The following is a 17,353-nucleotide window of genomic DNA, read 5'->3' as shown; positions in this document are numbered from 1 at the left end:
ACACACACACTAAAAATCCTTAAGTTCTCCCAGGAAATCTGCTCAAGAAGACAGGGCCCCAAGGCTTCTGATAGCACAGACCAAAGCATAGGGCTCAGCAGGAAATGCTCTTGTAGTCTCAGGTGCACTCATGCCCCTGCCTAGCAGTTCTCACCACCACAGCTGCTTCATGTTCTTCCTGTCCCTGCAGGGGAGGAGCAACCTGAACCATGAGAAGGAGATATTTGCCCAAGACCATCCTGAAGTGAAATCTTTGGAGGAGGTGGTGAGGCTGGTGAAGCCCACAGCCATCATAGGTAGGAAAAGAGAGGCAGCCTACTGCCCAGTCCAGCTAACCCTCTTAACTTGCAGATGGAGACGAAGGCTCAGCAAGGAGGCATAAGTGGCCCATAGAAACACAGCTCTTTCCCTTATCCCATGTCCAATTCAATGCCACAAACTTTTATTGAGTGACTACAAAAACCACAGAACTAAGGCACCAAGTTGGGCTTAATGATGCAGAGTTATGCAGTGCAGTGGAAGAGCATAAGGCTGGTCTCTCCAACCAGGATGAAATGAAAATTCCTCCCCCTGGCCTCTCTCCCTGTACTAGGGGAGGAGCCCATCCTAAAGGACAATGCCCGGGAATGCCTTCACAGGTGCATTGTAACTGGGCAGGGATCTGCAGTGGACCCGTGGTCTCTTAGGGATTAATGGGAGCTCTCAGCCAGCTCAAGCAGGAAGACCCTCTTCTGCTCCCTCTGTCCCTATGGCAGGTGCTGTCCCCAGGAGCCTTTCATGTTGCACCTGGTTCCCCCACCACTACCGCCAGGAGAGGAATGGGTTGTTTATAAAGAGTAGGCATCCCCACTACCCCCCTTTTCCCTGTAGGTGTTGCCGCCATCGCAGGAGCCTTCACGGAGCAGATTCTGAGGGACATGGCCTCCTTCCACGAGCGCCCTATCATCTTTGCCCTGAGCAACCCCACCAGCAAGGCCGAGTGCACGGCTGAGAAGTGCTACCGGGTCACTGAGGTCAGCGGGGAATCCTTCCTTCCCCAGGCTGAGCAGACATAGTAACAATAGCTATGAGTAACCCTATGAGGGTGAAAAAATCTCCACATTGCTGATGAGCAAACAGGTTCAGAAAAATGGAGTAACTTGCCCAAGGGCACAGGGCTAATAAGGAGTGGAGCTGGCCCTCATACCCAGGTCTGACTCCAAAGCCCAAGCTCTTACCCTTGCACATACTGCTCGAGGTCCCCTGATAACACAGAGCTTTGACCAGAACCCAGGCGCAGGCATACCTGTCATGTCCTGGGTTGGCCCTCCCAGGAGGTCACAGGTGAAAAGGTGCACTCTCACCTTCCAGCGGTTTCTTGGCTACCAGGTGACTCAGTGGAGCTAAGTTTTCTGGTCAGATGAACAAGTGCAATGTACTCAGCAAGATGCTGAGCATTTGGGAGAGGATGAAGAAGGGTCCAACATCTGGGAGATGAGACTAGGTCACCATTACTGCCCCAAACCGATCTCCAAGCTCCATCTCCGATTTCCTTCCTGCCTCCAGGGCCGAGGGATCTTCGCCAGTGGAAGTCCTTTTAAGAGCGTGACTCTGGAAGATGGCAGGATCTTCATTCCGGGGCAGGGAAACAACGCCTACGTGTTCCCTGGAGTGGCTCTGGGAGTCATCGCCGGCGGGATCCGGCACATCCCGGACGAGATCTTCCTCCTGACAGCAGAGGTATCGCTGTCCCTGCTCCTTCACATGCACCCAAAGGAGCTTGTGATCTACCCCAGAGTTCACACTGGGCCCCTAAAGATTCCTCCTCTCATCTCTTCTATCCACTTGCCCCCAATTCTGGCAATGGATCCCCAAAGTGCTTGAACCTAAAGCTTCTCTCAAAATCACTTCAAGGCTTGAACTCCTCTCAAAATACACAGAGGGTTTTTAAGAGGGATGGGAAATAGTCAATGGCAGGGGTGTTAGCAGGGGGCACTAGCAGCGAGTACTGCTCCCTGCCTCCCAGCACTGCCCATCTAGAGGCCTAGAAGAGAGGCCATCATAGTCATCTGAAAATGGGCTTGTGGACCATGACAGGCAATGGATTCTTCCAGCCACTGGTCTTGGCCATGTCACCATGGTAATTGCTGGCAGAATAAGCCCCAGTAGGGCAGCTTTCTGTAAGGAAAGGGATTAGTGACATCTCTGGTTTGCCTGTTCTAGGTACCCAGATCTTGAGCACAGATATGGAGGTGTGGGAGTGCACCTGCTCCAGCTATCTCAAGCTCCCAGAAGGGTCCTTGACCGGACATGATGAAAACAATGAAAGAATTCATTAAGAATGATAGCCCATGTTCACAATGATGGTTATTAATAATAACAGATAATAAGACTTTCATCAAGTGCTTACTAAATGCCAGGCACTTGACATTAAACCTCACTCTGAGGCATAGGAATGTCTCTGTTGGGAGGTTAAACTAACAAAACTATATACAAATATTAAATATATTTATCCTCAATGACCTTCTAAGGTTCTACTGTGATTTCTAATATTCATCTGCATTCTCCCCTCACCATGGCACTGGTGGGAGCCGCAAACCAGCAAGACATGGGAAAGGCTTCCACGCAGCTCTGTCCAGCCCGCTTCTATGAGTCCTACCAAGACCTGCCTCATGTACCAGCTTCCTTTTACTACATCTTGGTCGTTGAGTACCAGCTCTGCAACACCATGCAGATAATGTCTCCTGGAGGTTTTTCGGCCTATCCCAAACTATGTGCGCACTGGCTACGGCTTTGTGCCGTGGTTCTCTGTCCCTTTTGTCTAAATATTCTGGGTTTGTATTTTTCTCATTGCTATATAGTTAGTGGTGGCGGTGTCTGTCCTATGGCCACAGGCAAAGTTTAAAACTCCTGTTGGTAGGGTAGAGCCACTTCCTGCTTGGATTCAGCCTGAAAGCAAATTCGCCCATTGCGCAGAACCATGGTTGCTAGAGCCTTTCTATGTAGCCCCCAGAGACATCTACACCCTCTCCCCCGCCTCCTTCCCTGTGCGTGGGATGGTTCAGCCCCATCATTATAAGAACAGTGTCCGTCAGTTACACAGGAACCTCTCCTCAATCTACTTATTAATCACCTGCTATGAGCAGGACAAGGTCCCACCCCTCTAGGAGCCGACATTCTGGTCTTCAAGGCCTGACAAGTTATATTTCTAAAAAGAGTGTTTTTAGTTAAGACAATTTAAGTTGAATGTTTTTCCTATGGAAAAAAAAATAATGTGTTTTAGATTTACACGCACAAATGCATTTCGCCCTGACAACTCTGTAAAATAAGTATAGTGATTATCCGTGTCATAGACAAGGAAAGTGAGGCACAGAAAGTTTAAGCAACTTGTTCAAAGTCACTGGGCACGTGAGTGGCCATGCCAGGGTGACCCCAGGCAATGTGACTCCAAGCTGCAACAGAGCATTACCAGTGCCCAACATCTTAGAAGTGACCACACATACATGATGTTTCTCTTCACTCTGCTGTTTAATCTTTCCGGATGCTAGCCATGGAGATCCTCCTCCGCTCTAATCAGTCCCTATTCTATATGGCCACAAAGAGAACCCTTCCAAACCCAGAGCAGGCCAAGGCTCTGTCCTCACTTCAGACCTTTGTGTGGCTCCTCGGTGCTTTAAGGATAAAGTCCAAATTTTTTCACATGGTTTCCCATACAAGGCACTTCCATCGCCAGGCCTTTCTTTCCTCTCCAGCCTCACTTTTAGCCTCTCCCTACCATCAACCTATCCAATGTTGTTTTTTAATCTCGTTCTCTCTTCTCTCACTGCCAATAATTTGCATGTTCTATTCCCCCTCCCCTTTTCGAGTAATTCAGATTTTACCCTTCAGGCCTTAGCTTATATCACTTCTTCCGGGGGGCCTTTCCTGTAAATGGCAGACTGGGCCCTGCATCCTCTATGTCTGTATGTTTCCTTTCCTTGCTTTCATCTCATTATAATTGTTATAATTTTAATTTCCACTGACACCAGTCTCCAGGAGAGAAAAGACTGTATAGCTTCTCCACAGTAGATCCTGAGCACCTAGCACAGAACCTGGCACATCATAGAGCTCAGCGAATGTTTGACTGAATGAAAAGGAGAGGTGGGGAGGCCCGCTTCCCTAACGTCTGCCAAACTCTGAGGCAAGACCAGCTCCTTTGCCTTGCCCATTCTGGGACACGCAGTTCTCAGAGAGCACTATGGCTTTTCCCAAATTTAAATTTGACACCAGAAGACCTTGTGGGAGTAGATTAAGAGCCACCACATCAAAGAGGCTGTTCTGCAGGGCTGGCTGAGCAGCAGTGCCGGAGGTGGGAGGATGCGGCATGCAGTGGGGAGCTGGCCCTCAGAGACAGGCTCTGAAGGAGGAGGGAAGACATGGGAGGCACTGTTCTCGGGATGACGCGCTTTGGGCATTGATTCATATAAAGCATAAGGCCCATTTGTGATGTCACTTACTGAAGAAGGAGATTTTCCTCAGTTTAGAACCAGGGCTGAAAAGGAGTTCAAGGAACCCTAAACACAGAGTGACAAGATGGTCTAGATGGGCACCCAGGATGTTACTAAGCACGTGGGAGAGGCTAGAACTCAGAAGGTGAGGGACTCAGGGATCTCTCTACACAACAGGCTTGACCAGCTAAGGGGGTATCCCAGAGTCTGCTTTGCAAGCCACAAGATTATTCATCTTGGTCTTAGTGATTTTCCTTTAGCATTCAGAGAGCCTCAGCCAGTCTCATGGTACAGAAAGGATGTGTCTTTGCTTAAGCCCAAGCTTTAAACTCCCCTGGAACCACGTGTTAGCAGAGACAACAGTGAGAACTGCAGAGACTGGCCACCGACAAGGGGTGAAGGGAGTCTCTGGTTTAATGGTTTGGGCTTGTTTTGGGAAGGCAGAAACTGAGGTTTTCTTCTTGGTTCTTTCTCTCCAGCAAATTGCCCAAGAGGTCTCTGAGCAGCATCTGTCCCAGGGGAGACTGTACCCACCACTCAGCACCATCCGAGATGTGTCTCTGAGAATCGCCATCAAGGTAAGGGGCACCCTACCCCCTGTAATATGGGTACTGAGGCTCTTCGACTCTCTGTGACTTGAGGAGGGCTGAGGGGGTGGCCGCTGTGGCGACATCCTGAGCATCTTTGGCTGCACTGCATACAACCCAGAGATTGGGTGACAAACTCCTGCCTGCAGCTCAAGCCCCACCCACAACGCCCACTCAGGCTACTTCTGGGAATGATCCTAGCTTTCCCCTCAAGCACCAGGCAGAAAGGTCATCAAAGTCCATAGCTTTGTGGACCGGAATGTGGGTGGAATTTTTATTTAATGAATCATAAGTGTCCATTGATACAGAAAGGTCAGCTTACATAGCACCATGAGAGCTCAAGCTGTGGGGTCCTGGCTCTGCCAGACAGCAGCGGAGTCACCTGGGTCCTTCCCTGCACGTCCCTTAGTTTCTTCTTTTTCCAAAGGGCCAGTAATTCCTCTCTCCCAGAGTTCTGGAGAAGATTAAAAGAGAACAACAAGAAAGCTCCACACTCAGTGCCTTTTTGGCCAGAGTAGATGCTCATTCCTCTCCTTTCTCTTAGAATGTTTGGGCCGTGGGGTGATCATGTTCATGGACTAGTCCGAGGAAAAATGTCACCCTAGAGACCATGCAGAGATGATGGGTTTTCAAAGAATCAGAACATGTTGTAATAAAGACTGGCCCAACATTGGTAACTATTGAATCTGGATGATGACTACATGATGGTTTATTATATAGTATTATTTCCATTAGTGTGTATGTGTGTGTGTATATATGTATGTGTGTGTGTGTGTGTGTGTGTGTGTGTGTATATATATATATATACACATATATATATAAAACACATTTTCTATAATCAGTGTTTAGAATAATTTCAGAAAATGCATTGCACAATAGCACTCGCTTCCCATGAGCTGTTCAGCGCAGGATCCAGACTCAACCCTCAAGACCAACAGTTCAGCTCCCCCTTGTCCAGTTCCTGCCTTTTGGGGATATTTAGATTCATGCTCTTCTGAAGCCAAATCTAGTACCCAAAGAACAAAGTCCAGGCTGGTCTTTCAGTTCAACCCACATTTGGAGGGGGGCAATATCAGGCACTGAACACTTGCCTCTTACCTAACTGTACCCTCACACCACTCTAGAGAAAGGTCTCATGCCCGCCTTTACAGAGGAGTAAGCTGAGGTTCAGCAAAGATAATGTCACTCCTGAGGACCCACAGACAGTTGGAAGCAGAGGCAAACTTTAGTCTGAGAGCTCTTGACCCTGGCCCAGTGTTTATTCCACTGTGTCACAGCTTCCTATCTGGGCAAAAGGCTCAACGTTCTTCCTATCCAGTAGCTTCATGGGCCACAGCTCATGAGAGGCACATGTCTGGTTCTGCAGGGTAGGTTCCCTTCCACAGGCTCCCAAGGAAGGGCCCTTAGGCAGGTTTCTCCTCGGGTCCGGTTCCTCAGCCAAACATGTTTTTCCCTAGGTTCTCGACTTCGCGTACAAACACAACCTAGCCTCCTACTACCCAGAGCCCAAGGACAAGGAGGCTTTTGTAAGATCCCTGGTCTACACTCCAGAATATGATTCCTTTACAGTGGACAGCTACGCTTGGCCCAAGGAAGCCATGAATGTTCAGACGGTCTGATGCAGTCTCAAAGGCTGGTGTGGGGCAAGACGAAGCCCAGAGTAACACTGGCAATATAAATGGATTCCAAAATGGCCATCCTTGTCACTGTGTTTTTCCTTTGAACCTTCTGGTGTGAGGCATACAATGAATGAGTGCTTTATCCCTGAAGGCCCTGAGTACACTTTTCTATAACCCTCATCTGACTTCCTTCCCAAGAACTTCATCTTTTAACTGCCAACTATTGGCTAGCCCTGGTGGGAAATCTAGAATCCTGCCTAGAACCTTGCCTCTCAGGGCACATGGGCTAGTGAAGGAGATGAGATATGGACATGATTCATTTTGCCACAAAGGAGAAAATGGTAAGTCCATGAAAAAAAGGACAGATAAAGGTCAAGGGTGCTCAGAGAAGAGAGAGGATACTTCCTATGAGGACATAAGATAAGGCTTCAGGGGGAGCAGTGTTTGCACCGGGTCCCAGAGTGAAGGATAGGGAGGAGTCATGGGGAAATGAGGAATGTGAAGGCAGCCACTGGCCAAAAAGCATGGTTTAATCCCTGTTGGAGGACTACACACCCTCCAAGTCTCAGATGGGTGCGGGGACTGAGTCACTGGAGGCAGCTTAGTAACAGCCAGAAATGGTCACTGCCCTTTAGATTGCTGAGAATTAGACATTCTTTTTTGGTTATTACTAAAAGGAAAACCAGAGGAACGTGGGTGGGGAGGGTCAGCAAGCCAAGGGATGAGGAGGAAGAGAGGCAGTGAGGGAAAGAGCACCGTGGGGAATTCTAGGAGAGACTTCATTTCTTCTTCCTGGCTTTGGGACACACTCACTTTCACCCTTCACTCTCTGAAATAATTCATCAAATGAAAGCAATTTTCTTATAGAATGGTGTCAGTCTGTCTCTCCTGGGTGTTTCTTAGACCAAGTTCAACCATAGGTAGACTTCCTTCCCTCGTGTCTAACAGAGTCTACAATGGGGTGGGGGGTGAGCCTGTGGCCCTTCCAATCAAAGACTTGCTAAATTGCTAAAACCTATCAGGATGGCAGCTTCCAACCTCTAACTTCATTGTATAACACAGAAAACAATAAGCCATGCTTAGGGACCTACTGCTGCCCGCCCCAGCTGCCAGCTCAGCCTCAAGATCCCCACTGCCCACTATGAGTAGGTCCTACATGGTCACCTCTCACTGGTGGACTATGGGATCCTAGAAGAGTAATTAGCAGAGATACCACTCACTCCTTGCCCAGGTCTTATCCTTCTAATACCTGCTTCCTTGGTGCTGATGCTCAGCTAAGAATATCCTGAGAAAACATCCCTGTTCTATAATCCCTGGGCTCTTAGAGGATGAGAAACTCTTTAGAAGAGAGTCTGAAGAGTGAAGTTGCACTCTGAACACCAGGGGACCTTTTATACAATCTTTTCTATATCTTGTCCCACAACTTCCCCTGTACCCCAACAATACTTCCTTTATACTCAATGTAATAGAAAAGAAAAATAGTAGAGAAAATTCATGAAACAGAAACAGGTTCTTTAAAGAGATCAACTAAATCAACAAACTTTAGCTATACTGCCCAAGACAAAAAGAAGATACAAATTACATTTCTTTTGTCCAATCACACTGAACATCTGCCTGTCACTAAACATCTGCACTTCCAGGCCTGTGCTGCTGTACATGCAACTGACTCCATGAAGGAAAGGATTAATAATTAAAAGAGGAATCAACAACCGGAAAAAAATGAGAAATTTCCAATTATTTGAAAATTAAGTAATACATTTCTAAATAACCCATAGTTCAAAGAAGAAATCACAAGGTAAATTATATGTATTGAATTGAGTGGAAAAAAATCAGAATTAATGTATCGTACTTAAAGCAGTGCTTAGAGGGAAATTTTATAGTTTTAAATCAGGAAAGAAAGGTCTCAAAGCAGTAACATAAGCTTCCTCAAGAAACTAAAAAAAGAAAAGCAAACAAAATCCAAAGTGAGCAAAAACTAAAGCAGAAATCCCATAACAAGTATAGAAATTGAATTTAAAATTTAAAATCCCCCCACCAAAAAAAAACCAAAAAACAAAAAAACAAAAAACCCCATGCCCAGATGTCTTCATTGCTGAATTTTATCAAATATTTAAAGTAGAAACAATACCAATCCTTCACAAACTCTTTCAGAAAATAGAGGAGGAAACACTTCCCAAGTAGTTTTGTGATACTGGTATTACCTTGGTATCAAACCCAAATAAAGACAACACGAGAAGAGAAAACTATAGACAAATATCCTTCATGAATATAAATGCAAAATTAACAAAATATTAGCAACCAAATTCATCAATATAAATGGATTACACAAAGTGAGCAAGTGTAATTTGTCCCAGGAATGTAAAGTTGTTTTAATATTTAAAAATTTGTCAAGGTAATATATGATATTAACAGAATGAAAGACAAAAACTGCAAGATTATGTCAATGGATATAGAAAAAGCATTTGAAAAAAAATGCAACACCCATTTACGATAGGACTGTCAACAAACCAGGAATAGGCAAGAACATCCTCGACCTTATGAAGAACCAAAGACTAACATCATACTCAATGGTGAAAGAATGAATACTTTCTCCTTAGGATCTGAAACAAGGCAAAAATGTTGTTTTTACCACTTCTAGTAACATGGAGCGTCTAGCCATTTCAATAAAGAAAGAAAAAGAAATGAAAGTCATCCAGATTGGAAAGGAAGAGTAAAATTGCCTTTATTCACAGATGGCATAATCCTGTAGAGAATAAAATAGTGTTTCTCTCTCTCTGTCTGTCTCTGTCTCTCTGTCTCTCTCCCCCTCCCCCGACTCCCACCAATGAGTTAGAAAGGTTATAGGATGCGAAATCAATATACAAAACTCAATCGTATTTTTACACACTAGCAGCAAAAAATCTAGAAATAAAATTAAAACAATTTTATTCACAATAATATTCCAAAAAAATACTTAGACATTTAAGAAGTACAAGTCTTGTACACTGAAAACTATAAAACACTGCTGATAGAAATTGAAGATATAAATGAGAGTGTTTCATGTTCATGGACTTAAAGACTAATATTGTTAAGACTTCAATTATCTCCAAATTACCTATGAATTCAACACTATACCTATCAAAATCCTTGCAGGCCTTTTTCGTAAAAATCAACAGACTGATTCTAAAATTTATATGGTAATGCAAAGGACCTAGAATAGCCATTTTTTTTTAAATAACCAAGTATGCTAACCAATTTCAAAACCTACTATTATAAAGCTATATCGATCGATACTGTGTTGTCATGTCAATCGATGGAACAAAATTGAGAATTCATGAATAAGTGCTTACATTTATGGTAAATTGATTTCTCATCAAAGCTCTCAAGATAATTCAATGGGGTAAAAGATAGTCTTTTGAACATATGATGCTGTAACAACTGGATATCCACATGCAAAAAAAAAAAAAATTTAGACATTTACTTCACACCATACACAAAAATTAACTCAAAATGGAGCAAAGACCTAAATGTAAGAGCTAAAACCATAAAACTTCTAGAAGAAAATATAGCAGAAAAATCTTTGTGACCGAATTCTTAGACGCATTTTAAGAGCATGATTCATTTAAAAAATTGATAAATTGTACTTCATCAAATTTAAACTTTTTGCCCTTTGAAATACACCATTAAGAGAAAAAAAAAAAGATAAGCAATAGGCTGGGAGAAAATATTTGCAAATTATGTATCTGAAAACAGTGTTGGATCCAAAATACATGAAGTTTTCAATTCAGCAAAAATTCAGTTGAAAAACGAGGCAAAATATTTGAATCAACTGTTACTGAAAAAGATATGTGAATGCTAACAAGCACTGGAGAAGATGCTTAACATCATTAGTTATATGGAAAATAAAACCACAATGAGATATCACTTCACACTCACCAGAATGGCTATAATAAAAAAGACAAGACAATAAGTGTTGATGAGGGTTGGAATCTCTTCTTCTAGCAAGACTTTTTCTCCTTAGCACTATGAGATTAAGGGAGATTTCCATTTGTCTTTTAAAAATCTTCATTCTAACTCCCCAGACCCTCACATAGCCCCAGAACTCAGCAAGTGTCATTTAGAAGAGTAGATGCTGTGGTTGCACTACCTAGATCCCTTTACATCTGCAACACTCATTCCCCCAGCTGCCAGGGGTATCATCATCTGAAGGCTCCATAAGTGCATCCCTCCTTGAGAACTGCACTTGACTGAAAGATGACGCTTCATCCAAGGGACATCCCCAGGGACAGCCTGCATCCAACGACTGGTTGATTCAAATTCAAAGGCCCAACCCCCTTACCTCTATTGGGGACATTCCTAAATGGTCATCCCAGCTTCAGAACTTCATACAAGATAGGCTGATGCCACTGTTGCAACTATATGTATCACCACTCAACTTCTTCTGCCATTTCCTGGTTCTCTTGCTTCCACAAATTTTGTTGAGATGACTCTCCAGTAAACCTCCAAATGCAAATTCCAGGTTCAGTATTTGCTTCCTGAGGAACACAACTTGCAATAGGCCAAGAGGAAACTCGCCAAGATTCTCAGTTTTCCAGCCTGTTGCACCAGCCCCACATGGCCACCAAAGCATTGCTGGGTTTCTCTTTCCCTCTGCATGAACCAAGCCTGAGCCTTGGTCCAAGTCCAGAATCAGGAAATACTGCCAGAGAACAAAATGGCCACTCGTCTCAGCAGGGCTACTCCCTCTCCAGAATTCCTATTCACCTAGTCCTTGTTGCTTTCACAGCTCTCACGTCTTTAAACATATGTATTATTCTGGTTGGTGCAAGGGTGTTGGGCTGCCATGATCTACTACACCGTACCTGGAAATGGAAGTCTCTAGACAGATTTTCAAAATTCCAAGTCTGTGGGTATTAATTTTTTTCCTAATCTAATTGAATTGTAATCAGAAAAGTTATTCGTATTATTCAAATATTTTAAAATCTGCTGAAATTTTTATGGTCAAATATATAGTCAAATTCAATAAAATATTTCAGGTACTGTTGAAAAAAATATAGATCCTTCCTGTTGTTCATGGAATCAAGTTTATTGTTTTGTCCAAATCTATATCTGATTTGTTTCTGAAAGGAAACTAAAATTTCCCACCACTATGGTAAACGTTTTCCTTGTAGTTCTCTCCATATTTGTTTTATATATTTTGGAACAATCGAAACTTGAAATATTGATTTTGTCTATCTCTAGTCATGCCTTTGCTTCTTTTACTAAAATTAGTATAGCCGTACCGTCTTGCTTAGATAAAGTTTCTCTCACAATTCATTATTTATGTATTTAAGCTCTTATACTAACTGGTGAATGGTGACAGAGACATTATCTCTCCTGCAGAAATGTATTTCCAGACAGAATGAATATATAGTTAAACTAACATTAATACATATTGCCATTTTATAAATTATATAATAAAACAAAGTACCAAGTATCCAAATGTAAAATTACATAGTTCAAAAAGCATATACAATATTAGATGTCTGATCAATTTATTGGTAGAAACCTACTTCTTTTTTGGTTTGGAAGACAAGAAAAAAATATCATACTTGAAACAAAAATAGGAGTTAACAAACAACTTCTAATAGGTATGACAAAGAATTCTTAGATTTTCTAAATTTTATAATTTAAAAATGTTTTAGCTATAAAGCATCTCTACCTTTAAAAAATGTTTATTAAATAAAAGGACCTAGTCTATATATCCTACACAAGACAAAGGCAACATTTTGCTAGAAGTATTTCATAGCCTCATCCTATTCTGTTTTCAAGCCCTCCTCTCTAAGTTGCATCCCAGGTGTAAACATTAACTGTGAGGCTTTTTTATCTGAAGACAGTACACACATGTGCTTCTGTACAATGTGTACTTTACATGAATTTTCAACCAGACATTTGTAATTTTTTTCAAAATGGTGGTTTTCATAACAGCACAAAATGAGATTTATAGAAAGACGTTAAATAATCACCATTAGTTTTGGTAAGAATCTAACAAAATCAACTGTTGCACAAACATGCTGTATACTGGTATTCATGTGAGGTGGTAAACATAAAGTAGACATACAAGGAGAAGGAATAAACTACATATGGTTTACAGTGCTGTCCACAATTCCTAGGATTTTAATTCTGTATGGTACTAAAAATATAGAAGTATTGTGCTGAGTATTTTGGCATCTAATCTCTTGATTTCTTACATATTGTTTCTGGCATGGGATAAGTAGTAAACCAAACATAGAGGCTGTAATTCTGATGTTGGCTAATATGTATGATACACTAAGTCCTGTCTCAGTTTCCACTCCTAAGGCAACAGCATCAGGCAGCCAAGTTTTATTGAATGCAACATTTGTTTCTATGACCGCTGGTGTCTTTGAAGTGCAGCTGCATCTTAGAACAATATTTCTCCAAATACAAAAGTTGCTTGCTGTTAAAAGTTCCACACCGTTTTTGTCATATAAACGGTACTACATCTTCATTTTTCATTCCACCTTTGATTAAGGCTAGAGCAACAAGCATTGGAGTTCTCCCCAGACCTACAACACAGTAAACAGCAATACAACAACCAGGTTCTTCACGAAATTTGATGTTTACAAGATTTAACCAATCATCAACAATCTGGTTAGACAGTGATGAACCATTATTAAAAAGCCAATCCAGAACCTGGATGCCTTCTTTCTCCACAAGAGCAGTATCATAAGTTGCTTCATACACTTTTACTATTGTGGTAACGTCATATTTCTTAAGTTCCTCTATAAATTTGTTTAAGGTTGCACTGGTTGGATTGTGTGCAATAAGAAATCTCATGTTCCTGTATGTGACTTCCACAGGGGCTGGGTGGTTCATTGGAACCATATTAATTTAGTTAAAAAACACGCAATACAGTTATGGAAAAAAATTTTTTTTAATTTTGAATACGGAAAAGATGTAAAGAAACTGAAGTCTACTCCAATATACTCCTCCCAAATTTCTCAATGGTTTGAATATGAAATTGGGAGTAATAGGAAATGAAATGAACCTCCTAACAAGAAGCAACCCTTCGGAACAGTAATACTGAGTCAATGGAAAGGAGGTGCACCGACGTTTACCCCGCCTAGGTCAGAATCTAGTAAAAAGCTCTGGTGATTTCAATTCTGCATGTCTGCATCCAGAAAACCGCTCTTATGGGGGCTTCTTGGTGTAGTAGTAATGAATTTCTACAGTTCACTGGTCCTCATAAAGGTCATGCTGTGCCTGGCAGTAATCTCCAGGGCTCTTCAGAAACTCCACAAATGCGTGACCAAGAACACCACAGAAAGAAGTTTGTTTACTCATTAAAGATTGTGGCCTAATCATACAGCTGGTCCTGCGGGGGCAACACAGGTACTGGCAGTAGCTGCAGAGCAGGGAGCGGTAGTGGTCCTCGCGGAGCAGCGGCGACGGCGGGACACCGAGCTTAACAGTGCGCCAGCCTCAAGGGATCCAATGCGCAGGCGCTGAGGCAAGCTTGCATCACGAGCCTTCTCTTTTATATCGAGGTGATGTGCGCTCCGCCTCACCAATCCTGGCGGGTGGGAGAGGCAGAACTAAAAAGCGAGGGTGGGAGCCCGGCCCCCCACAGGAATCACCTTGGCTAAATCCTGTGTGAACCTGTTGACCAAGGGGGAAGTGCTGGAACCTGAGCATCCTCTTCGCCCAACATTAGAGAATAAAAGGGCCAAACAGGGACATGGGAGTGGGGATGGTAGGAGATAAAGTCTGGAAGAGGTTAAAGAGAGACATGGGAGTAGGCTAAGACCAGAGGGGAAGGGAATGGTGGAAGAAGAATCCCATCCATTGACTCTGGCCTATCTTTTTCCATTGGCTTCGTGTTTTAGCTATATCTCTTTCAAACAACGTATTACTAGGCTTTATTTCAATCCAGTTTGACAAACTTCATCTTTTACCTGAAGAATTTGGTCCATTTACCTTACTTTATTCTATTATTTTACATTACATTGTGTTATTTTATTACTATATTTGCATGTTTTTGCTCTCATTTTGTGCAATTTGTCATACTTCTGTATTTCTTTTTTATTCTGTCTTGATTGCTTTTGGATTGGGGTTTTTCCTCCTATAAATCCATTATTTTCCCTCTACTGTTTTGGAAATTTGTAACTGTGCTTAAAACTTCTTAGCAGTATTATAGATTAGACACTGTTTTAAATCTACATGGCTTTCATAAATTTGATACAACCCGATGAATTAGGTACTAGTATTATTTCCATTCACACACACACACACACACACACACAAAACCTTAGGCACAGAAAAGTTCTTTGCCCAAGGTCACACAGCTAGCAAATGGCAGGGCTGGGATTTGAATCATGTAATTCTCTAAAGTCTACCTCCAATACATATGGCCTATTATATACCTTATTTCTATTCTTTCAATACTTAAATAGCTTAGAAAAAGTCAAACATTCAAAATCTTTTCCCACCTCTTGAATGAACTCAACAAGCTTTAACTTTTAATTTTGACAAGAATTTTTAACCCATAAAATACATTGTTTTTTAAAAAAATCGATGTTTGTTTCAATTTGCCAAATATGTCATCAATTTCTTTGCTCACTATTCCTTCTTGCATCTCTACCCTTTCATTATCCTCCTTAATCCTTTAGGAGAGTCCTGTAGTTCCTCGTATATAACCATTTTTGATAAATATTTTATATAATCTTAAAAATATGCATTCTCTCATTGTTGGAAAATTCATTTCTTATTGTTGGTAGACTTTTTTCCCTTTGGTTTTTATAATAAGTGTGTGTTTGTTTGTTTGTTTTTTCCTAAAAATCTTTTATTTAGCTTTCATTCTTAATAGTATTGCTGGATATACAATTCTACACTGACATTTTCTCAGCCCTTTGAAGATATTCCTTGTCTTCAGGTTTCCCCTCTAATAGCTATAGAATTTTCTAAAAAGGCTTTGTTTCCTGACCTTTGCATAGCTCATCACAATAAAGCCCTATTTCTCCCTTCTTTCCTCTTCCTTCCCTCTTTAACTCTTCCTTTTTTATTCCTTCATTTCTTATTTAATAACTCAGCCCACTAGATGGGGCAGAGCAAGGCAATTGTCTGTGCAGTAGGTAGATATGCAGAAGATAACAGTATAAAGAGGAGGGAGAAAGGCATTCAAGCAAGGGTGGCGGCCTGGTGCAGGCTGTCAGAGCCCAAACAGAGTAGAGGGGACATATATATGGAAGATGGCAGTCTTGATCAGAGATTACATAACGGATTACCCAGTAATACACTGAGGATAATCAGAATCGAGTTTCTCACTGTCAGACAGGAGTTACAAATATAGAAAGGGAAAAAAATAGAATTTCGAATTGGAATTGGTTGTACTTGTGTGAACTCATAATTTTCAATATATATATAGCTATATAGAGGGGTGTGTGTGTGTGTGTGTGAATTCCCTTGCTTTACCTGCAGAGAGCAGAGAGGGCCTGAAGCAATGACATCACATAGTAATGAGAACAACAAGCAATCAGATCAAGGTTTCTTAATACGATTCTCCATGAAAGGAAACCATGTCTCCTTGGAGAAATAGCTGATTCCAGAGCTAGGGCAAGAAAAGCACAAGAGTAGCCTGAAACATCTTGTTATGGCATAAAATAAGGAAGTGTTCAAAGAATAATAAGAATGTGACAAAAGGACATAGAACACAGACCAAAGGAGGCTAAAGAGACCTGACATCTGAATGTAAAGTGATATCCTGAATAGGATCTTGGAACCAAAAACAGGACATTAGGGAAACACTAGTGAAATTTGAATAAAGTGTGAAGTTTAGTTAATGGTGAAGTACCACTATTGATTCCTTAGTTGTGACAAATGTATCACAGAAATGTAAGATGTTAACAGTGGGGGAAACTGGGTGAAGAGTATACAGAAAACTCTCTAAAACCATTCTAAGATTAATTATTTAAAGCAAAACAGAAAACATAGAAGCCACACCGAAGGGCTACCACTGGCCACAAATTGTATACCAATGATAGGAATGGATTAAAACTCACTGAATAAAATATAAATCCTAAAATGTGTACTAATATAAATAAATAGGGAGAAGCAAACATTAAGCCTTATAGTAGAACATCAACAAATACATGTAGCAGGAATGGAGAATTTTTAAAAGTCTGTATTTAGCAATCGTCATCACAATTATTCACCTAGCAAAGAAACATCAGTAGATGCTGAAACTAATGGATGCAAATTGATAAAGAATGGGAAATGTATTTCAGAAGTACCTACCGCAAAAAAGCTCACAAAAGAAAAAAAAAATAACTTTATAGTAGTAAACCTGCAGGCATCACTTAATCAAATGATTAATGTTGACATGATCAATAATGGGATAAACTGAATTGTGTATGTCTGATGGGATGGAGTACAAGGAACATAGCATCACATCTGTGATATTCCTGCCCCCCCCCAAAAAAAATTACGGGAATTTTATCAGGAGGAAAAAATCAGACAGCTCCAAATGGAAGGACCAAAATCTTACAAAGTGTCAGCCATGAAAGTCAAGTAAAGCTTAAGAGCTGTTCTAAGTTGAAGATGATTAAGGAGATAATGGCAACTTAATATAACAGAAAAGGACATTATTGGGACAATTGGCAAGATTTGAACTGAGACTGAATTACATGAGAATAACGAATCTGTC

At 41.6% G+C, this 17,353-nt stretch overlaps 2 protein-coding genes across 3 annotated transcripts in view; one reads left to right on the top strand and one right to left on the bottom strand.

Moving 5' to 3' along the window:
- Positions 1 to 6,748, top strand: part of ME3 (malic enzyme 3) — a 172,036-nt gene extending 165,288 nt beyond the window's left edge. For both annotated transcript variants that reach the window (XM_039848267.1, XM_039848268.1), the window contains exons 11-15: positions 191 to 296; positions 871 to 1,013; positions 1,546 to 1,719; positions 4,946 to 5,044; positions 6,511 to 6,748. In XM_039848267.1, the coding sequence (XP_039704201.1) occupies positions 191 to 296; positions 871 to 1,013; positions 1,546 to 1,719; positions 4,946 to 5,044; positions 6,511 to 6,672 (684 nt within the window). In that variant the 3' untranslated portion in view covers positions 6,673 to 6,748. The remainder of the gene's footprint in view (positions 1 to 190; positions 297 to 870; positions 1,014 to 1,545; positions 1,720 to 4,945; positions 5,045 to 6,510) is intronic.
- A 6,266-nt stretch (positions 6,749 to 13,014) lies between these two features.
- LOC120590206 (protein tyrosine phosphatase type IVA 1-like) lies at positions 13,015 to 13,536 on the bottom strand. The gene is made up of 2 exons (XM_039847830.1): positions 13,208 to 13,536; positions 13,015 to 13,132 (listed from the first exon to the last, which is right to left on the bottom strand). The coding sequence occupies exons 1-2, from the start codon at positions 13,534 to 13,536 to the stop codon at positions 13,015 to 13,017; spliced, it is 447 nt and encodes a 148-aa protein (XP_039703764.1).
- Between the last annotated feature and the right edge of the window lie 3,817 nt (positions 13,537 to 17,353).

The sequence above is a fragment of the Pteropus medius genome, unplaced genomic scaffold (assembly GCF_902729225.1).
Source record: "Pteropus medius unplaced genomic scaffold, Ma_sr-lr_union100, whole genome shotgun sequence".
NCBI lineage: Eukaryota > Metazoa > Chordata > Mammalia > Chiroptera > Pteropodidae > Pteropus > Pteropus medius.
This window is presented reverse-complemented; position numbering and strand designations above follow the sequence as displayed.

Excerpts from the sequence above, each read along its gene's own strand:
- LOC120590206 (XM_039847830.1), bottom strand. The coding sequence starts at position 13,536 with ATGGTTCCAATGAACCACCCAGCCCCTGTGGAAGTCACATACAGGAAC. Across the intron at positions 13,133-13,207 it reads TGTGTTGTAGGTCTGGGGAG|AAAACGGTGTGGAACTTTTA; the intron begins AACTCCAATGCT and ends GTTTATATGACA.